The sequence below is a fragment of the Phoca vitulina genome, unplaced genomic scaffold, assembly GCF_004348235.1.
Source record: "Phoca vitulina isolate PV1807 unplaced genomic scaffold, GSC_HSeal_1.0 scaffold98, whole genome shotgun sequence".
NCBI lineage: Eukaryota > Metazoa > Chordata > Mammalia > Carnivora > Phocidae > Phoca > Phoca vitulina.
This window is the reverse complement of record NW_022589801.1, coordinates 2361977-2385297: the sequence shown is the minus strand read 5'-3', so window position 1 is coordinate 2385297 and position 23321 is coordinate 2361977. Positions and strand designations below refer to the sequence as shown.

Genomic DNA, 23321 nt, shown 5'->3' with positions numbered 1-23321 from the left:
TGTATTCAATTTTATTATTGTATATATATATAAATTTGCTTTCTTTACAATTTTGGGATTTAGTGTCTTCTAACAAACAGGCCAAAATACACCCAGGACAAAGTGGATCACCCTGTTTTATCCACCTGGGATTTTATATTCTCTCCCTCCCGCCCTTTTTTTTTTTTTTCTTTTTTGGATTCTGACCTCTTTGGTTATGACTAGTGTGTATTTTGCTTGGGTCGTGGTTGATATTTTTTATTTTGTTCTCTTCATCCATTCTTCTCTGGGCAAAATGACTAGGAGGAATTCAAAACAAAGGAAAGAACCAGAGGTAATACTCTCTGCCACATATCTAATCGATACGGATATAAGTAAAATGTCAGAGCTGGAATTCAGGATAACGATTATAAAGTTACTAGCTGGGTTTGAAAAAAGCATAAAAGACACTAGAGAATCTCTTTGTGCAGAAATAAAATCTAATCAGGCCGAAGTGAAAAATACTTTAACTGAGGTGCAATCTGAATTGGTTGCTCTAACAGCTAAGGTAAATGAGGCAGAAAAGAGAGTCAGTGACATAGAAGACAAGATAATGGAAAGGAAGGAAGCTGAGGAAAAGAGAGAAAAACAGCTAATGGACCATGAGGGGAGGCTTTGAAAAATCAGCAATACCATAAAGCGAAACAATATTAGAATTATTGGGGTCCCAGAGGAAGAAGAAAGAGAGAGAAAGAGATGGACAGAAGGTATATTTATCAAATCATAGCTGAGAACTTTCCTAATCTGGGGAAGGAAATAGGCATTCAAGTCCAAGAGGTAGAGAGAATGCCCTCCAAAATCAATAAAAATAGATCAACACCCCAACATATAATAGTGAAGCTTGCAAATTTCAGAAATAAAGAGAAAATCCTGAAAGTAGCTTGAGGCAAGAGCTCCTTAACGTACAATGGTAGAAACAGTAGACTGGCAGCAGACCTAGCCACAGAGACCTGGCAGGCCAGAAGGGGCTGGCATAATATATTCAGGGTAATGAGAAAAACATGCAGTCAAGAATACTTTATCCAGCAAGGCTGTCATTCAGAATGGAAGGAGAGATAAAGAGCTTCCAGGATAAACAGAAACTAAAAGAATTTGTGATCACTAAACCAGTCCTGCAAGAAATATTAAAGGGGATCCTGTAAGTGAAGAGAGAGCCCAAAAGTAACATAGACCAGAAAGAAACAGACAATCTACAGAAATGGGATTTACAGGTAATACAATGGCACTAAATTCATATCTTTCAACAGTTACTCTGAATATAAATGGGCTAAATGCTTGAATCAAAAGACACAGGGTATCGGATTGGATAAAAAAGCAAGACCCATCCATATGCTGTCTACAAGAGACTCATTTTAGACCTAAAGACATCTCCAGATTGAAAGTGAAGGGGTGGAGAACCGTTTATCATGCCAATGGACATCAAAAGAGAGCTGAGCATATCAGACAAATTAGATTTAAAATCAAAGACTGTAGTAAGGGATGAAGAGGAATACTTCATCTTACTTAAAGGGTCTATCCAACAAGAAGATCTAACAATTATAAATATTTATGCTCCTAATTTGGGAGCAGCCAGTCACATAAACCAATTAATAACCAAATTAAATAAACACATTGATAATAATACAATAATAGTACACCCCACTCACAGCAATGGGCAGATCACCTAAGCAGAAGATCAACAAGGAAACAAGGGCTTTGAATGACACGCTGGATCAGATGGACTTCACAGATATATCCGGAGCATTTCATCCTAAAGCAGCAGAATACACATTCTTCTCGAGTGCACATGGAACATTCTCCAGAATAGATCACATCCTGGATCACAAATCAGGTCTCAACTGGTACCAAAAGATTGGGATTATTCCCTGCATATTTTCAGACCACAATGCTTTGAAACTGGAACTCAATCACAAGAGGAAATTTGGAAGGAACTCAAACACTTGGAGGTTAAAGAGCATCCTACTAAAGAATGAATGGGTCAACCAGGAAATTAAAGTAGAATTTTAAAAATTCATGGAAACAAATGAAAATGAAAATACAACTGTTCAAAACCTTTGGGATACAGCAAAGGTGGTCCTAAGAGGAAGTACATAGCAATACAAGCTTTTCTCAAGAAATTAGAAAAGTCTCAAGTACACAAGTTAACCTTACACCTGACAGAGCTAGCGAAAGTACAGCAAATAAAGCCTAAACCAAGCCGGAGAAGGGTAACAATAAAGATTAGAGCAGAAATCAGTGAAATAGAAACCAAAAGAACAGTAGAACAGATCAATGAAACTAGAAGCTAGTTCTTTGAAAGAATTAATAAGATCGATAAACCCCTACCAGACTTAGCAAAAACAAAAGAGAAAGGACCCAAATAAATAAAATCATGAATGAAAGAGGAGAGATCATGACCAACACCAAGGAAATACAAACAATTTTAAGAACATATAAACAACTATATGCCAACTAATTAGGCAATCTGGAAGAAATGGACACATTCCTGGAAACATATAAACTACTAAAACTGAAACAGGAAGAAATAGAAAACCTGAACAGACCGCTAAACAGCAAGGAAATTGAAGCAGTAATCAAAAATCTCCCAGCTAACAAGAGTCTAGGGCTGCAAAGCTTCCCAGGGGAATTCTACCAAACTATTTAAAGAACTGATACCTATTCTTCTGAAACTGTTTCAAAAAATAGAAATGGAAGGAAAACTTCCATACTCCTTCTATGAGGTCAGCATTACCTTGATCCCAAAACCAAAGACCCCACCAAAAAGGAGAATTACAGACCAATATGCCTGATGAACATGGATGCAAAAATTCTCACCAAGATACTAGCCAATAGGCTCCAACACTACATTAAAAGGATTATTCACCATGACCAAGTGGGATTTATTCCTGGGCAGCAAGGGTGGTTCAACATTCACAAATCAGTCAATGTGAATACATTACATTAATAAAAGAAAGGATAAGAACCATATGGTCCTCTCAGTTGACGCAGAAAAAGCATTTGACAAAATACAGCATGCTTTCTTGATTAAAACTCTTCAGAGTATAGGGATAGAGGGAACATACCTCAATATCATAAAAGCCATATACAAAAAGCCCACAGCAAATATTCTCAATGGGGAAAACTGAGAGCTTTTCCCCTAAGGTCAGGAACATCGCAGGTATGCCCACTCTCACCATTGTTGTTCAACATAGTACTGGAAGTGCTAGCCTCAGCAATCAGACAACAAAAAAATAAAAGGCATTCAGATTGGCAAAGAAGAAGTCAAACTCTCAGTCTTTGTAGATGACATTATGTTTTACGTAGAAACGCAAGACTCCACCCCAAAATTGCTAGAACTCAAACAGGAATTCAGCAACATGGCAGGATATAAAATCAATGCACAGAAATCAGTTGCATTTCTATACACTAACGAGAAAGAAGAAAGAGAAATTAAGGAATCGATCCCATTTACAATTGCACCAAAATCCATAAGATACCTAGGAATAAACCTAACCAAAGAGGTGAAAAATCTGTGCTCTGAAAACTATAAAACACTAATGAAAGAAAAGACAATACAAAGAAATGGAAAGACATTCCATGCTCATGGATTGGAAGAACAAATATTATTAAAATGTCTATACTACCCAAAGCAATCTACACATTTAATGCAATCCCTGTCAAAATACCACCAGCATTTTTCACAGAGCTAGAACAATCGTAAAATTTATATGGAACCACAAAAGACCCCGAATAGCCAGAGGAACATTGAAAAAGAAAACCAAAGCTGGTTGCATCACAATGCCGGACCTCAAGCTATATTACAAAGCTGTAATCATCAAGACAGTATGATACTGGCACAAAAACAGACACATAGATCAATGGAATAGAATAGAGAACCCAGAAATGGACCCTCAACTCTATGGTCAACTAATCTTTGACAAAGCAGGCAAGAATATCCAATGGAAAAAGGACAGTCTCTTCAACAAGTGGTGCTGGGGAGATTGGACAGCCACATGTAGAAGAATGAAACTGGACCATTTTCTTACACCATACACAAAGATAAACTCAAAATGGATGAAAGACCTAAATATGAGACAGGAATCCATCAAAATCCTAGAGGAGAACATAGGCAGTAACCTCTTTGACATTGGCCACAGCAACTTCTTTCAAGACACGTCTCTAAAGACAAGGGATACAAAAGGAAAAATGAACTTTTAGGACTTCATCAAGATAAAAAGCTTCTGCACAGCAAAGGAAACAGTCAACAAAACAAAGAGGCAACCTACGGAATGGGAGAAGATATTTGCAAATGACACTACAGATAAAGGGCTGGTATCCAAGATCTATAAAGAACTTCTCAAACTCAACACCCAAAAACAAATAATCCAGTCAAGAAATGGGCAGAAGACATGAACAGACACTTCTCCAAAGAAGACCTACAAATGGCTAACAGACATATGAAAAAATGCTCCACATCCCTTGGCGTCAGGGAAATACAAATCAAAACCACAATGAGATACCACCTCACACCAGTCAGAATGGCTAAAATTAACAAGACAGCAAACAACAAATGTTGGTGAGGATGTGGAGAAAGGGGAACCCTCTTACACCGTTGGTGGGAATGCAAGCTGATACACAGCCACTCTGGAAAACATTATGGAGATTCTCAAGAGGTTAAAAATAGAGCTACCCTATGACCCAGCAATTACACTACCGGGTATTTACCCCAAAGATACAAATGTAGTGATCTGAAGGGGCACCTGCATCCCAGTGTTCATAGCAGCAGTATCCACAATAGCCAAACTGTGGAAGGAGCCGAGATGTCCATTGACAGATGAATGGATAAAGAAGATGGTGGTATATATGGAATATTGGTATACATGGAATAAATGGAATTCAGAAAGGATGAATAGTTACCATTTACATCGATGTGGATGGAAATGGAGGGTATTATGCTGAGCAAAATAAGTCAATCAGAGAAAGACAATTATATGGTTTCAATCCTATGTGGAATATAAGAAAAAGCACAAAGGATCATAGGGGAAGGGAGGGAAAACTGAATGGGAAGTCATCAGAGAGGGAGAAAAAAACCATGAGAGACTCTTAGCTATAGGAAACAAACTGAGGGTTGCTGGAGGGGAGGTGAGTGGGAGAGATGGGGTAATTGCGTGGTAGGCATTAAGGAGGGCACGTGATGTGATGAGCACTAGGTGTTATATGCAACTGATGAATAACTGAACTCTACATCTGAAACTAATGATGTACTATATGTTGGCTAATTGAATTTAAATAAAAAAATAAAATACTGTAATTGGATTGATTACTGTAATAGGTATAGTGTTCCCTACATACCACTCAAACCATTAATAGGAACTTTCCACCCCCCCAAACTGTTTTCCTTGTTTTATTTAACATCTCATTTATTAACAGTTTACAAAAATGTCTTGAACATTTTTGGTGTGTATAAGACTGTTTAAGACCTTGAGAGAGAAGAAATTCTGAGGACTCCTATATTGCAAGTAAGGCAGTAAGGCAGCAGCCTTACATTGGCAAAGCAGGTGGTTTCCTACAAGTCTTGATTTTAAGGTGCCAGCAACATAATACTGTAAACAGATGGAAGCTTCAATGTCAGATAGGGCTGACCCCTCTTCTCACTAATAACATAACTTATGTGGGCTGGTGTCAACCTCTCTGAGTCTCAGTGGCCCATCTGTAATTGAAAAGAAGGCCCAAGAAAGTAAGATAGACCTAGCATAGTAAACCATTTAAGTATATTCTGAAAGAAGGTATAATATAAATAAATGAATATCTGAACATTTAATGTACTAAGCTTTTAGTCAGTGTTAGACACTTCCCCTTTTCTCCCTAGCCTGTCACATTACTTGAAATTCCACCATTAGAGACAGGGGCTTTTAGATTGTGGAATTGTATTTTCAGACATCACACATCAGGGTGCTTTCAGCTGGTAGCATCCTAGTATGAGGTTTTGTTTTGTTTTCAGGAAAAGAATGTATTTTTTTTATTATGTTCAGTTAGCCAACATATACATCATTCGTCTTTTTTATACATTTTTTATTATTATGTTCAATTAGCCAGCATATAGTACATCATTAGTTTTTGATATAGTGTTCAACGATTCATTAGTTGAGTATAACACCCAGTGCTCATCACAACACGTGCCCTCCTTAATATCCATCACCCAGGTACCCCATCCCCCAACCCCTCCTTTCTGCAACCCTCAGTTTGTTTCCCAGAGTCTAGAGTCTTTCATGGTTTATCTTCCTCTCTGATTTCTTCCCATTCAGTTTTCTCTCCCTTCCCCTATGGTCCTCTGTGCTATTCTTTATGTTCTACATATGAGCGAAACCATATGATAATTGCCTTTCTCTGCTTGACTTATTTCACTTAGCATATCCCCTCCAATTCCATCCATGTTGAAGCAAATGGTAGGTATTCATCCTTTCTGATGGCTGAGTAATATTCCATTGTCTATATAAACCACATATTCTTTATCCATTCATCTATTGAAGGACATCTCGGTTCCTTCCATAGTTTGGCCTTTGTGGACATTGCTGCTATGAACATTGGGGTAGAGGTGCCCCTTCCTTTCACTACATCTGTATCTTTGGGGTAAATACCTATTAGTGCAATTTCTGGGTCGTAGGGTAGCTCTATTTTTAATGTCTTGAGGCCAGTATGAGGTTTTTAAAAGAGATTTCATTTCACACAAAACTGGGTGGATCCAGGCAGTCCCTTGAGAGAACAAACCATAGGTCCATTAAGAATTGTTGAATACTTGATTTATTCACTCATTCATTCAGCATGTAGTATGCTAGGTGCTGAGGTCCCAGACATGACAAACAGGAAACAGAATGGCACCCCAGGCAGTGGAGACAACATGAGCAAAGTGTAAGGGGGAAAAAAGTAGGTTCTATAGCTAGAGGGGAGTGTGTAGGTAGGTGGTAATACAGGGGGAGAAGGACTTGTTTGATTTCTGTTTTCAGGAATCTTTTGTTGCAACATGAGCACAGAAATTATTTGAATAGTTGCGTTTTAGAAAGATCATTCTGGCAATGTTGTCAAGAATAAATCAGAAGGGTAACAAAATCAGAAAGGAGATCATTTAGGAGAGGCTGTATCCATAATTCAGTCAGGTAGTACAAAGGATTCCAGCTGAGGCAGTCCTAGCTTTGCTGTGGGGGAGTACTGTAATGAGCCCAGTCATAGACCAGAGGGAGCTGTGGGGTACAGAGGTGGGGGCAGCACCAGAAAGAGGTAAACAGATCCTGAAAGAGGGAATTGGAGAATACCAAGGAATAGTTTCACTTTCTTTAAAATGTTGCTTGTCGGGGCGCCTGGGTGGCTCAGTCGTTAAGCGTCTGCCTTCGGCTCAGGTCATGATCCCAGCGTCCTGGGATCGAGCCCCACATCGGGCTCTCTGCTCTGCGGGAAGCCTGCTTCTCCCTCTCCCATTCCCCCTGCTTGTGTTCCCTCTCTCGCTGTGTCTCTCTCTGTCAAATAAATAAATAAAATCTTTAAAAAAAAAAAAAAAAATGTTGCTTGTCTTGGGCCCCACACTGCTCTGGCTGCTTTGAGTGGATACAAAAAGGGGAAAATATGGTCTCTGGTTGCCCAGAGGGACGTGCACTAGGTATTTGGTGGCCAGAAGAGACATTTAATAACAATCATTTTTACTCCTTAAACTTTGAACCACGTGACCTGGGAGTCCCAAAACTACATTTAATATAAAAAATGGTTCCTATTTTAGTCAGAAAACTAAATGTAATATTTAAAAAATGGTTTCTATCTTCGAGGAATTCAGAATGTTATTGGGAGACTGGACATCCCATACCTAACAGCGTAAAGCTGTAAGGCAGTGTTAAGCGACTGGCATAGACAGTGAGTACTACAGAAAGCTAAGAGGGTGAAGATTGATGGTTTATGTATACTGTACTCTGTACCTCTGAGGTACACACTTTGTACACAACTGTTATTTTTAGTACAATAATGGAAAACACATCAGATTTATAGTGGCACATTCAGAATATCTGAATCTTGAAAGCCAATGCAGTAGTATAGTATGTTAACTTGTTAACTATAGACTTGGCAAAAATCTTTTACATTAGTCATAGGTAACCAAACCACAAGGTGGCGATATTAACTGAATTTCAACCAGGCTCGTGATTAACCATGTTGGTGAAAATCTGACTTGAAGCCTTATAACGGTGAGACATTGCTTATTGCAATTTGATCACTTTATGGTTCTGATAGAGATATTCAGTGTTTATTAACAGGTAGGAGAGAAAGAGAGAAAGAGATCTAGTACCTTTTTAATTAATTACCAAAATTATAATGACCTTTTAAGAATTAATTGGCGAAACCATTTTACTAAAATGTTTTCAAAAATAGCCTCATAATGATTACTCAATATAGTATATCATTTGTGGAGCTGGTTGTTTTCCTTTAGAAATAATATCCCCTGGGGGTGCCACAGTGGCTCAGTAAGTTAGATGACCAACTCTTAGTTTCCGCTCAGGTCATGATCTCAGGGTCCTGAGATCAAGCCCTGAGTCAAGCTTGAGATTCTCTCTCTCCCTCTCCTTCTGCCCCTCCCCTCACTCACACACACACACACACACACAAGTCTCAAATAAATAAATAAAATCTTAAAAAACAAGAGAGAAATAAGATCCCACTTTAGTCAGTCTGTCATGATAGACCCTTTAAGGTTTTAAAAATGTGGTTCTATATCAAATGCCCATTATGACTATATATTTATGAAGTGTTTATTGGCATAAGTTTGGTATTTTACTTCTTAGTAATTTTAGACATGTTATTAGAACAGTGAACAAAAGTGAATCATGGAATAGTCCATGATGGAGAAAATTAAGGTTGGGGTTATGAATGAAAGGCAGGAGCTAGACAGGAAATGTGCCAAACCAACAGAATTATCAGAAGTTGATGCTTGAGATATGTAAACAGTCAGAAGTTCTGTGGCCAGTACAACCTAGAAAAGTGGTCAAGAACAAGGGAATCCACAGATACAAAAAGTTAGGCCAAAGCAGAGACTCAAAAACCAGACCAATAAATAGTAAGTAAACAGATATATAGGGAAAGGAGGCAATGAAGAATTTTGTTTGAACAAAAGCAAATATAAGAACATATTCATCCAGGTTCTAAAGATAAGAGTAAACAGCTTAACTTTACTAGATGGGTGAGTGTGACTCGAGCCAGGGCAGATGTGGTCCCACTCCCTTTTGTTAATTACAGGATGCCCAACATTCTAAATTGCGTATGGATAGGATTCCTCGAGGTTATGTTATAAATGATCCTGTAGCAAATAAATTCCCAATGATCTGGCAAATAATGTTTAATTTGCATCATATGTTGACCATTTTACATCTTTTAAAGTAATACCTAAGATTTGCTTTTTAGGAATCTGAGAACCGGCAAATGATGGATCAACTCCGAAAAGCCAATGAAGATGCCGAAAACTGGGAAAATAAGGCCCGTCAAGCAGAGGCAGATAACAATACCCTCAAATTAGAACTTATCACTGCTGAGGCAGAGGGTAACAGATTAAAAGAAAAAGTAGATTCTCTCAACAGAGAGGTCGAGCAGGTAAGTTTGGGAAAATATACTTGTAGGACATCCTGCATCATTGTTAAAAGAATTTTGTTTGGCATTCCATAAATATATAAATAAACATTTAAATTATTTAAATATACTGTGAATTGTAGACTAACTGTTCTCCTATATCCACTCTGGTTCCGCTTTAATCTATTAACTGCCCTACAACTAGAATAATCTAGCATTTTTAGAAATTACGAATTATTTCAAACATACTAAGAAAGTTTAAAAAAAAAGTAATATAAATAACACACATATACCCATCTCCCTAGTTGAAGGATTCTTCCATATTGCTTCAAGACTGTCTTTGTAAAGAAACAAAATATTACAGATACAACTCTTCATCCTTTCCCCACCTCCCTCCCTAATGGTTGGCCTGGATAACTTCCATGTCACTTTTGTAACTCTTTTGTATGTATTTATACTTTTTCTACATATTTATTACCCATACATTATGTATAATGTTTTGTGTGCTTAAGTTTTTAAGTGATACTCTAGAGGGTGTACTCTAGATATCCATTTGCAGTTTGCCTTTTTGCTCCATATTATAATTTTGAAATTTATCTGTTTTCATACCTACAGTATATATCCAAACAGTTGCATCTGTAGTCATTGTATGAATATTTTATTTTTAAAATTCATTCCCATATTAAAGGAAATTTAACTGTCTTCACATTTTCTGTAATAAAATGCTGCAACAAACATTCTTTTACATTTCTCCTTGGGTATATATTTCTCTGGGTTTATGCCCAGAAGTGGAATACCTGGATCCAAGATACGGGCAGTTTTAACTCTTCTAAGTATTGTCAAAGTGCTCTCTACAGTTTTACCCTTTCACCAGATATCATGGAGTTGTTATTTTCTCAAGTACTAATCAATACTTGATGTGTTCAGACTTTTGCATTTTTTTCTATATGTTCTGTTTTCTGTTTCCTTGATTACAAATGGAATTGGGGATCCTTTCATCTTTTTTGGCCATTCAGAATTCCTCCTCTATAAATTTTCTCTTGATTCTCTTGAATGAATTTTTGTAAATTTTGCCCATTTTTCTATTAGGTTATTTATCTTTTTCAAATTGATTTATAGGAATTACCTATATATTCTTGATAATATTCCTTTTAAAGATACTATAGTTATCCTCTCTTTGTGGCTTGGTTTTTCACTGTGCTTGCAATATAAACAGAAGTTTTAAATTCTGATGCTTTCAGAATTATCGTCAGTCTTTTCCCATATGGTTTATGTTTTTATGTCTTCTTTAAGAAATCCTTTACTATCCCAAGACCAGAAAGATATTTTCTTATATTTTAAAAGTTCTTCTAAAATTCTAGAGGTATGTGAAATTTTGCCCTTCACATTTAGATCTTTAATCCACTTGAGATTGAATTGTGTATGGTTTAAAATAGAGATGTAATTTTTGTTTTTGTGGATGGATATCCACCATCCTTTCTTCACTGAATTATGTCTACTTTGTCTACTTTGTTTCCATTTTTTTGCTCCATTGGTCATTTTATCTGTTTGCCAACAATAAATCCTTGAAGCTTCTATAGTTTTATGTTAAGTCTTGATATCTGGGATTAATGTTCCCCCCAAAATTTTTTAAAAGATTTTATTTATTTATTTGAGAGAGAGAGAGAGAGAGTGCAAGCATGAGCCCAGGTCGGGGAGAGGCAGAGGGAGAAGCTCCCCACTGAGCAGGGAGCCCAGAGCAGGGCTCGATCCCTGGACCTTGAGATCATGACTTGAGCTGAAGGCAGACACTTAACTGAATGAGCCACCCAGGCGCCCCTATACCACATCTTCTTTATCCATTCATCACCCAGAGGACATGTGGGCTATTCCACAATTTGGCTATTGTAGATAATGCTGCTATAAACATTGGGTGCATGTATCCCTTTGAATTAGTATTTTTGTGTTCTTTGGGTAAATACCTAGTAGTGCAATTGCTGGATCTTAGGGTAGCTCTATTTTTAACTTTTTGAAAAAACTCTGTACTGTTTTCCAGAGTGGCTGCACCAATTTGCATTCCCACCAGCAGTGCAAGAGGTTTCCCTTTCTCTGCATCCTCACCAATACTTGTGTTTCTTGTGTTGTTTTTAGACATTCTGACAGGTTTGAGGTGATACCTCATTGTAGTTTTGATTTGTATTTCTCTGATGATGAGTGATGTTGAGCATCTTTTCATGTGTCTGTTGGCCATCTGTAGGTCTTCTTTGGAAAAATGTCTATTCATATCTTCTGCCCCCTTTTAATTGGATTATTTATTTTGGGGTGTTGAGTTTTATAAGTTCTTTATATATTTTGGATACTACTCTTTTATCGTTAATGTCATTTGCAAATATCCTCTCCCATTCCATAGATTGCCTTTTAGTTTTGTTGATTGTTTCCTTTGGTGTGCTTTTTATTTTGATCAAGTCCCAATAGTTTATTTTTGCTTTTGCTTTCCTTGCCTCAAGACACCTATCTAGAAAGAAGTTGCTATGGCCAGTGGCAAAGAGGTTGCTGCCTGTGTTCTTCTCTAGGATTTTTATGGTTTCCAGTCTTATATTTAGGTCTTAAATCCATTTTGAATTTATTTTTATGTTTGGTGTAAGAGAATGTCCCAGTTTCATTCTTTTGCATGTTGCTGTCCACTTTTCCCAACACCATTTGTTGAAGAGACTTTTTCCCATTGGATATTCTTTCCTACTTTGTTGAGTATTAATTGACCACATAGCTGTGGTTCATTTCTAGGTTTTCTATTCTGTTCTGTTGATTTATGTGTCATATTTTTATGCCGGTACCATCTTGTTTTGGTCACTACAGCTTTGTGGTATAACTTGAAATCTGGAATTGTGATGCTTCCAGCTTTTGTTTTCTTTTTCAACATTCCTCTGGCTATTTGGGGCCTTTTGTGGTTCCATATAAATATTAGGATTGTTCTAGCTCTGTGAAAAATGCTGGTGGTATTTTGATAGGGATTGCATTAAATGTGTAGATTGCTTTGGGTAGTATAGACATTTTAACAATACTTATTCTTCCAATCCATGAGCATGGAATGTCTTTCCATTTCTTTGTGTCGTCTTAATTTTCTTTCATTAGTGTTTTATAGTTTTCAGAGTACAGGTCTTTTACCTCTTTGGTTAGGTTTATTCCTAGGTATCTTATGGGTTTTGGTGCATTTGTAAATGGGATTGATCCCTTAATGTTTCTTTCTGCTGCTTCATTGTTGGTGTATAGAAATACAACAGATTTCTGTATGTTGATTTTGTGTCCTGTGACCTTACTGAATTTGTTTATCAGTTCTAGCAGTTTTTTTTTTACTTTTTTAAATCTAAGTTCAGTTAGCCAAGGTATAGTACAGCATTAGTTTTTGATATAGTGTTCAATGATTTATTAGTTCAGTATAGTACCCAGTGCTCATCATATCACTTGCCCTCTTTAATGCCCATCTAGCAGTTTTTTGATGGAGTCTTTCAGGATTTTTTTATAGAGTATCATGTCATCTGCAGATAGTGAAAGTTTGACTTCTTTCTCGCCAATTTGGATGTCTTTTCTTTTTGTTGTCTGATTGCTGTGGCTAGTACTTCCAGTATTATGTTAAATAACAGTGGTGTGAGTGGACATCCTTGTCTTTTTTCCTGACCATAGAGGAAAAGCTCTCAGTTTTTCCCCATTGAGGAGATTAGCTGGTTTTTTTGTATATGGCTTTTATTATGCTGAGGTATGTTCTGTCTAAACCTACTTTGTTGAGGGTTTTTTTTTTTTTTATCATGAATGGATGTTGTACTTTGTCAAATGCTTTTTCTGCATCTATTGAAGTGATCATATGGTTCTTATCCTTTCTTTTATTAATGTGGTGTATCACATTGCTCAATTTGCAAATTTTGAACCACCCTGGCAACCCAGGAATAAGTCCCACTTGATTGTGGTGAATGATTTTATTAATAATTTATTGGGTTCAGTATTTGCTAGTATTTTATTGTGAATTTTTGTATCCATGTTCGTCAGGGATATTGGCCTGTAGTTATCTCTTTTTTTAAAGTTTTTAATTTATTTTTATTTTTTTTATTATGTTAGTCACCATACAGTACATCATTAGTTTTTGATGTAGTGTTCCATGATTCCTTGTTTGCGTGTAACACCCAGTGCTCCATGCAATACGTGTCCTTAATACCCATCACTGGGCTAACCCAACCCTCCATCCCCCTCCCCTCTAAAACCCTCAGTTTGTTTCTCGGAGTCCATAGTCTCTCATGGTATGTTTCCTCCTCCGATTTCCCCCCCTTCATTTTTCCCTTCCTTCTCCTAATGTCCTCCATGCTATTCCTTATGTTCCACATATAAGTGAAACCATATGATAATTGACTTTCTCTGCTTGACTTATTTCACTTAGCATAATCTCCTCCAGTCCCATCCGTGTTGATGTAAAAGTTGGGTATTCATCCTTTCTGATGGCTGAGTAATATTCCATTGTATATATGGACCACATCTTCTTTATCCATTCATCTATTGAAGGGCATCTCGGCTCTTTCCACAGTTTGGCTATTGTAACATTGCTGCTATGAACATTGGGGTGCCTGTGGTTCTTCTTTTCACTACACCTGTGTTTGGGGTAAATACCCAGTAGTACAATTGCTGGGTCATAGGGTAGGTCTATTTTTAATTTTTTGAGGAACCTCCACACTGTTTTCCAAAGTGGCTGTACCAACTTGCATTCCCACCAACAATGTAAGAGGGTTCCCCTTTCTCCACAACCTCTCCAACATTTGTTGTTTCCTGCCTTGTCAATTTTTGCCATTCTAACTGGTGTAAGGTGGTATCTCAATGTAGGCTTTGATTTGGATTTCCCTGATGGCTAATAATGATGAACATTTTTTCATGTGTCTGTTAGCCATTTGTATGTCTTCTTTGGAGAAGTATCTGTTCATGTTTTCTGCCCACTTTTTGACTTGATTATCTGTTTTTTGGGTGTTGAGTTTGAGAAGTTCATAGATCTTGGATACCAGCCCTTTATCCGTAGTGTCATTTGCAAATATCTTCTCCCATTCCGTGGGTTGCCTCTTTGTTTTGTTGATGGTTTCCTTTGCTGTGCAGAAGCTTTCTTTCTTGATGAAGTCCAAAAAGTTCATTTTTGCTTTTGTTTCCCTTGCCTTTGGAGACATGTCTTGAAAGAAATTGCCATGGGTGATGTCGAAGAGGTTACTGCCTATGTTCTCCTCTAGGATTTGGATGGATTCCTGTCTCACATTGAGGTCTTTCATCCATTTTGAGTTAATCTTTGTGTATGGTGTAAGAGAATGGTTGAGTTTCATTCTTCTGTATATAGCTGTCCAATTTTCCCAGCACCATTTATTGAAGAGACTGTCTTTTCTCCAAAGCATATTTTTTCCTGCTTTGCCGAAGATTAGTTGACCATAGAGTTGAGTGTCCATTTCTGGGCTCTCTATTCTGTTCCATTAGTCTATATGTCTATTTTTGTGCCAGTACCATGCTGTCTTGGTGATCACAGCTTTGTAATATAGCTTGAAATCAGGCAACGTGATGCCCCCAGATTTGTTTTTCTTTTTCAACATTTCCTTGGTGATTCGGGGTCTTTCTGATTCTATACAAATATTAGGATTGTTTAGCCCTTTGAAAGATTCCATTGGTATTTTGATCAGGATGGTGTTGAAAGTGTAGATTGTTCTGGGCAGCATAGACATTTTAACAATATTTATTCTTCTGATCCATGAGCATGGAATGTTTTTCCATCTTTTTGTGTCTTCTTCAATTTCTTTCGTGAGTGTTCTGTAGTTCCTAGAGTATAGATCCTTTACCTTTTTGGTTAGGTTTATTCCAAGGTATCTTATTGTTTTTGGTGCTATTGTAAATGGAATCGATTCTCTAATTTCTCTTTCTACAGTTACATTATTAATGTATAAGAAAGCAACTGATTTCTTGATTTTCTATCCTGCCACATTACTGAATTGCTGTATGATTTTGTATCCTGCCACATTGATTTTGTATCCTGCCACATTACTGAGTTGCTGTATGAGTTCTAGTAATTTGGGGGTGCAGTCTTTTGGGTTTTCCACATAAAGTATCATGTCATCTGTGAAGAGAGAGAGTTTGACTTCTTCTTTGCCAATTTGAATACCTTTTATTTCTTTTTGTTGTCTGATTGCTGTTGCCAGGACTTCTAGTACTATGCTGAACAATAGTGGCAAGAGTGGGCATTCTTGTCGTGTTCCTGATCTTAAGGGAAAAGCTGTCAGCTTTTCCCCAGTGAGAATGATATTCACGGTGGGTTTTCATAGATGGATTTTATGAAATTGAGGAATGTTCCCTCTATCCGTATACTCTGAAGAGTTTTAATCAGGAAAGGATGCTGTATTTTGTCAAATGCTTTTTCTGCATTAAGTGAGAGGACCATATGGTTCTTCTCTCTCCTCTTATTAATGTGTTCTATCACATTGATTGATTTGTGAATGTTGAACCACCCTTGCATCCTGGGGATAAATCTCACTTGGTCGTGGTGGATGATTCTTTTAATGTATTGTTGGATCCTATTAGCTAGGATTTTGGAATCCATATTCATCAGGGATATCGGTCTGAAATTCTCCTTTTTGATGGGGTCTTTGCCTGGTTTGGGGATTAAGGTAATGCTGACCTCACAGAATGAGTCTGGAAGCTTTCCTTCTGTTTCTGTTTTTTGAAACAACTTCAGGAGGATAGGTATTATTTCTTATTTGAATGTTTGGTAGAATTCCCCAGGGAATCCCATCAGATCCTGGACTCTTGTTTTTTTGGAGGTTTTTGATCACTGCTTCAATCTTGTTACTGGTTATTGGCCTAATTTCTTCCTGTTTCAGTCTTGGGAGTTTATAGGTTTCCAGGAAGGCATCCATTTCTTCCAGGTTGCTCAATTTATTGGCATATAGTTGTTGATAATAATTTCTAATAATTGTTTCTATTTCCTTGGTGTTAGTCGTGATCTCTCCCCTTTCATTCATAATTTTATTAATTTGGGTCCTTTCTCTCCTTTTGGATAAGTCTGGCCAGTGGTTTATCGATCTTATTAATTCTTTCAAAGAACCAGCTTCTAGTTTCGTTGATCTGATCTACTGTGTTTCTGGTTTCTAATTCATTGATCTCTGCTCTAATCTTAATTATTTCTCTTCTAATGCATGGCTTAGGCATCGTTTGTTGCTTTTTCTCCAGTTCTTTAAGGTGTAAAGTTAGTTGATGAATTTGGGATTTTTCTATTTTTTTGAGTGAGGCTTGGATGGCTATGCAGTATCCCGTAAGTTTTGGACCAATATGTTTTTGTACTCATTGGTTTCCATGAATTGTTTAAGTTCCTCTTTGATTTCCTGGTTGACCCAAACATTCCTGAGCAGAGTGGCCTTTAGCTTCCAGTGTTTGAATTTCTTCCAAATTTTTTCTTGTGATTGAGTTTCAGTTTCAAAGCATTGTGGTCTGAGAATATGCAGGGAATAATCTCAATCTTTTGGTATCAGTTGAGACCTGATTTGTGACCCAGTATGTGGTCTATTCTGGAGAAAGTTTCATGTGTGCTCAAGAAGAATGAGTATTCTGTTGTTTTAGGGTGGAATGTTCTGTATATATCTTTGAGGTCTATCTGGTCCATTGTGTCATTCAAAGCTTTTGTTTCTTGATTTTCTGCTTAGATGATCTGTCTATTGCTGAGAGTGGAGTATTGAAGTCTCCTACAATTAACTTATTGTTATCAATATGACTCTTTATTTTGGCTAACAGTTGGCTTATCCAGATGGCTGCTCCCATGTTGGGGGCGTAGATATTTACAATTGTTAGATCTTCTTTTTGGATAGACCCTTTAAGAATGATATAGTGTCCTTCTGTGTCTCTAACTACAGTCTTTAGCTTAAAATCTAATTTGTCTGATACAAGAATTGCTACCCCAGCTTTGTTTTGAGGTCTGTTGGCATTGAAGATGGAACTCCATCCCTTCATTTTCAGTCTGGATGTATCTTTAGGTTCAAAATGAGTCTCTTGTAGACAGCATATGGATGGGTCCTGTCTTTTTATCCAATTTGCAACCCTGTGCCGTTTTATGGGAGCATTTAGGCCATTCACGTTGAGAGTGATTATTAAAAGATATGAATTTATTGTCATCATGTTGCCTGTGAAGACCTTGTTTTTATAGATTGTAAATTTCTGTTCTATATCACTCTTGGGGTCTTTCTCCTTTTATAGAACCCCCTTAATAATTCTTGCAGGGCCAGCTTAGTGGCCACATATTCTTTCAGTTTCTGCCGGTCTTGGAAGCTCTGAATCTCTCCATCCATTCTAAATGACAGCCTTGCCAGATAAAGTATTCTTGGCTGTATGTTCTTCTCATTTAGTACCCTGAATATGTCTTGCCAGCCCTTTCTGGCTTGCCAGGTCTCTGTGGATAGGTCTGATGTTATTCTGATGTTCTTCCCTCTGTATGTAAGGAATCTCTTCCCCCAAACTGCCCTTAAGATGGTTTCCTTGGTTCTAAGATTTGCGAGTTTTACTATTACGTGCCAGGGCACTGGCCTGTTTTCCTTGATCTTGGGAGGGGTTCTCTCTGCCTCTAGGACACGAATCTTTGTTTTATTCCCCAAGTTAGGGAAGTTCTCAGCTACAGTTTGCTCAAATATATCTTCTAGTCCTCTCTCTCTCTCCACCCCCTCAGGGATCCCAATAATTCTGACACTGGAATGTTTCATGGTGTCACTTATTTCTCTGATTCTGTTTTCATGGATTTTGAGTTGTTTTTCCCTGGCCTCCTCTTTTTCCTTCTTGTCTATTAATTGGTTTTCTAGATCACTAATTCATTCTTCTGCCTCACTTACCCTAGCTGTTAGATTATCTAGATTAGATTGGGTTTCATTGATAGCATTTTTAAGTTCTGCCAATTCAGCTTTCATTTCTGCCCTTAGAGACTCTATGTTGCCATTAATCAATTTCTCCATTCTAGCTATTGTCTTCACAATTGCTACCCTGAATTCTATGTCCAACATTTTGGTTATATCTGTATCCATTTGTAAATCTGTGGCAGAAGTCACAGTCTCTGAGTCTTTCCTATTTTGGGGGTTCCTCCTCCTAGTCATTCTTTTGAGGGTGGTTGAGGGAATGTACAGAGTCCAAATTATTGACCACAGCCCAAGCAAGATGCACCTGTACCTGTTTTATAGGGACCTTGGGGTTGCTGTCCTCTTGTTTTCCCAGCCTGTTTTCTGGGGGAGGGGCCTGCCACACTGTTACTCAGGCAATCCTGTTTGGGCAGAGTTGCCCTGCCCCCTGTGGTGGGGGGATGAGCTCAGTGAAAACCGGTGTTTTGGGACTTTTGTTCTCTGGTGGCTTTATCTGGTGGCTTTCCGTGTCTCTTCCAAGAGTCAGAGAAGAGGAAATCGTTTCCAACCCTCTGCCTCAGAGCAGAGAGATTGCAGTCTGTTCTTCAGTGAGCTCTCCAGGCCACATTATCTCCATTTCTGTCTGTGCTCTTATAAACTGCAGTGTCCTGGGTTGCGCGCCCCTCAGCAGCACTCCCAGCCCTCGCCTCCAGGTCAGGGCACGTCTCTGCCCTTTGTGCTTCTAAAATCCCCAGCCTCCCCCAGTTCGCACACGTGGCCCCGCTGCTCCAGGTTTCAGTCCGGGGTGCTGCCCTAAAGTCCTTTCCCAGTCACTACCGGTCTGTGAGACTGTGCCCTGTCCCCAGCGCAGGAGGCTATCACTCACAGGTGGTGTAGGATCGCGACGGCTCCCTCCCCCTTCTGTTTATCCTCCAGTATCTGGCCGTGGAATCACAGCTTCCCACTTCATACCTTGAAACCAACCACCTGCAATATTCTGTTTGTAGAGATCCAGATCTATCTTCTTACATCTCAGGCTGATTTCGTGGGTGTTCAGAGTGGTCTGGTAGATATCCAGCTCAATTCCAGGGACCGGTTGGAATAGGTCCCCTACTCCTCTGCCATCTTTTCCCACCCTCCAGAATGCATTTTTTAATTTTCTCTTCAATTTCTTGGTTGACCCATTTATTATTTAGTAGCATGTTATTTAGCCTCCATGTATTTGTGTTCTTTCCGGATTTTTTTCTTGTGATTGATTTCTAATGTAATACCATTGTGGTTGGAAAAGATGCAGGATATGATTTCAGTCTTTTTGAATTTATTGAGATTTGTTTTGTGGCCTAATGTGATCAATTCTGGATCTTATTTCATGTGCACTTGAAAAGAATGTGTATGCTGTTGTTTTTGGATGGAATATTCTGAATATATCTGTTAGGTCCATCTGGTCCAATGTATCATTCAAGGCCACTGTTTCCTTGTTGATTTTCTGTCTGATATATCCATTGATATAAGTGGTATATTAAAGTCTCCTATTATTGTATTACTATCAATTTCTTCCTTTTGTGTCTGTTAACAGTTGCCTTGTATATGCACTGAACTCCCTTATTGAGTGCATAAATATTTATAATTGTTATATCTTCATGTTGGATTGTTCCCTTTATGATTATGTAGTGTCCTTCTCTGTCTCCTTTTACAGTTTTGTTTGAAAAAGTCTATTTTTTCTGTTATAAGTATTGCTACACCAGCTTTCTTTTCACTTCCATTTGCATGGAAATGTTTTCCCATTTTGCTTTCAATCTGCATGTGTCTTTACATTCTGAAGTGAGTCTTTTGTAGGCAGCATATAGGTGGGTTTTGCTTTTTTAAATCCATTCAGTCACACTGTGTCTTTTGATTGAAGCATTTAGTCCATTTACAATTAAAGTAATTATTGATAAGTATGTACTTATTGCCATGTTGTTACTTGTTTCACAGTATTTTTGTAGTTTTTCTCTGTTTTTTCTTCTTTCTTTTTGGTTCTTTTGCTCTATCCACTTGTGGTTTGATGGCTTTCTTTAGTGTTGCTTGGATTCCTTTCTCTTTATTTTTTGTACATCTATTATAGGTTTTTGATTTGTGGTTACCATTAGGTTCATATGTAACATCTTAGGCATTTAGCAGTTTATATTAAATTGATGGCCGCTTAAGTCTGAACCCATTCCAGAAGCACTAAATTTTTACTCCCCTCCCATATTTTATGTATATGTTGTCATACTTTGCATCCTTTGATTTTGTGAATCCCTCGACCGATTTTTATAGGTATTTGATTTTACTGCTTTTATGCTTTAGTCTCCATACTGGTTTTATAAGTGATCAATTTACTTTTATTATGACTGCATTTACCTGTGAAATTTTTTTCTTTCCTCTTTCTTACTACTGTTTACAGCCTTTTCTTTCCACTCAAACAATTCCCTTTAATACTCCTTATAAAGATGGTTTAATGGTGATGAACTCTTATTTGGGAAACTCTTGATCTCTCCTGAATGATAACCTTGCTGGATAGAGTATTCTTGGTTGCATGTTTTATCCTTTCAGGACTTGGAATATATCATGCTACTCCCTTCTGACCTGCCAAGATTCTGTTTGAAAATCAGCTGATAGCCTTATGGGGTTTCCCTTGTATGTAACTGTTTTCTTTTCTCTTGCTGCTTTTAAAATTCTCTCTTTATCACTACTTTTTGCCATTTTAATTACTAATTGTCTTGGTGTGGACCTCCTTTGGCTGATTTTATTGTGGGCTCTCTGTGCCTTCAGAATCTAGATTTCTGTTTCCTTCCCCAGACTCAAGAAGTTTTCAGTTATTATTTCTTCAAATTAATTTTCTGCCCTCTCTTCTCTCTTCTGGGATCCCTGTAATATGAATATTATTATGCTTGATGAGGTCACTAACTTCCCTTGACCTATTCACATTTTTTTATTATTCTTTTTTCTTTTAGCTCTTCAGCTTGATTGCTTTCCATTACTCTGTCTTCTGGGTCACTGATCCATTCTTCTGCCTCCTCTAATCTGCTATTGATTCATTTCTGTTGTATTTTTTAGTTTCATTATTGAGTTCTTCATCTCTGATTGGTTCTTTTTTATATTTTCTATCTCTTTTTCGAAAATCTCACTAAGATACTTCACTCTTTTCTCAGGTCCAGTGACTCTCTTTATGAACATTACTTTGAAGTTTTTGCCAGGCACATTGCTAATCTCTGTTTCATTTAGTTCTTTTGCTGTGATTTTGTCCTATTCTTTCACTTGAAACATATTCCTCTGTCTTTTTATTTTGTCTGACTCTCTGTTTGCTTCTGTGTATTAGGAAAGTCAGTTACATCTCCTGTTCTTGAAAGTAGTGGCCTTATGGAAAAGATGTTCTGTGGTGCCCTGTAGCATAGTGTTCCCTGTTCACTAGAACCAGGTGCTTCAGGATGTCTCCTTTATGGGTTGCGTGTGATCTACTCTTGTGGTTGAACCACATTTGTCTTCAGTACATTCATTTAATGGACCACTTTGCCTCTTTTGGGCAGGGTTTGGTCTCTATGCTGTCAGGGGGCCAGTCTGGGGCCTCCTTGGGCTGGTAGTTGGGCAATGTCACCTTTATGAGTCAAACCAGATGCCTGCCCTCTGCCCATTTGCTGGGGCTGTGGTTGCACCAAATTGCAGAGTGCTCCCTGGGTTGTCTCCTGAGAGGCTTTTGTTGGTGGGTGTGGCCAGTAGTCAAACCATATGTCTGTCCCCAGTCTGTCTTCTGGGGCTGCAGTGGAACTGGTCTGTGTAGTTATTTTCCCTTCTCCTCAGGCCAGGAGTCCCTTTGGAGTGATGCCAGTCCTGTGTGGGCTGCTTGTATGATATGATACAGCAGAGCCATTTTGGAAAGGACTCCTGCTAATCAAGGTAGGTTGAATGGGAGGATCCACAAGAGAACTTGGGTGGCACTGGGAGCAAGAAGTGGCCCCCGCCAGGTTTTTTGCTCTTAGAGAAGTCTGAAGATCCCTTCCCCTCCAGCACATGGAATAAACCTCTTTCAGGTATACCCTAGATGCTTTTCAAACTGCTTCTTCAATGTTGTATTTATGCAAGGTTGTTTGTTATGCTCTTTTTTTTAATGGTGGGGACTCTGTTTCCTATTGCCCTCTGGCTCTTCCACAGCTAAGCCTACTGATTTTTAAGTATCCAGAGTTAAGCCCTGCTGATTGTAAAAACTTGCAAAGTTAAGCCTGACTGGTGTTCAAAGCCAAATGTTATCAGGATTTGTCTTCCCAGTGCAAGTCTTCCATGTCCGGGGTGCCTGGTGTGGGGTATGTTTCTCTTCCTTCTCAGTGCTTGTGGTGACCTCCTATTTGTGGTTAGTCTTGTAGGGAATTTAGTTCCTGACTTTGTCTCCATCTCTCCTACCCTTTTTTGATGTGGCTTCCTCTCTATGATTAACTGTAGAAAGTCTGTTCTGCTAGTCTTCATGTCGTTTCCTGGGTTAGTTGCACTGTTGTGGCTGGTATCTAGATGTGTCTGTGTGACAAGGTGAGCTTAGGATCCTACTACTCTGCCATCTTTAGTCTTGCTTTTTAAATTTTTTCCTCCAGTGAGTTGCTGGAACTTCTCTCCTGGACTTCTGGACTTCCTCAAAGACTCTCTTATCCATGGATAATTGTCTAATTCGTTGTTATCCGAGGGCTCCCAGACCTTGGCCAAGAGAGGCTGGAGCCATTCTTGGGCACTTCATCATCCATAGGTGGGTCCAATGTCTGTATGCCTATTACCCAGCCCATAGGTGAGTGGGACTTGTCCTGGATCCCTTGGAGTGTGGTGCTGGTGACAGCTGTAGGCCAGTCTTCGGGGATATGGCATTTTTTC

General features: G+C 38.3%; 1 protein-coding gene across 1 annotated transcript in view; it reads left to right on the top strand.

Moving 5' to 3' along the window:
* Positions 1-23321, top strand: part of TSGA10 (testis specific 10) — a 149911-nt gene that overhangs the window by 67302 nt on the left and 59288 nt on the right. The window contains exon 15 of the mRNA XM_032397297.1: positions 9433-9618. Within this exon, the coding sequence (XP_032253188.1) occupies positions 9433-9618 (186 nt within the window). The remainder of the gene's footprint in view (positions 1-9432; positions 9619-23321) is intronic.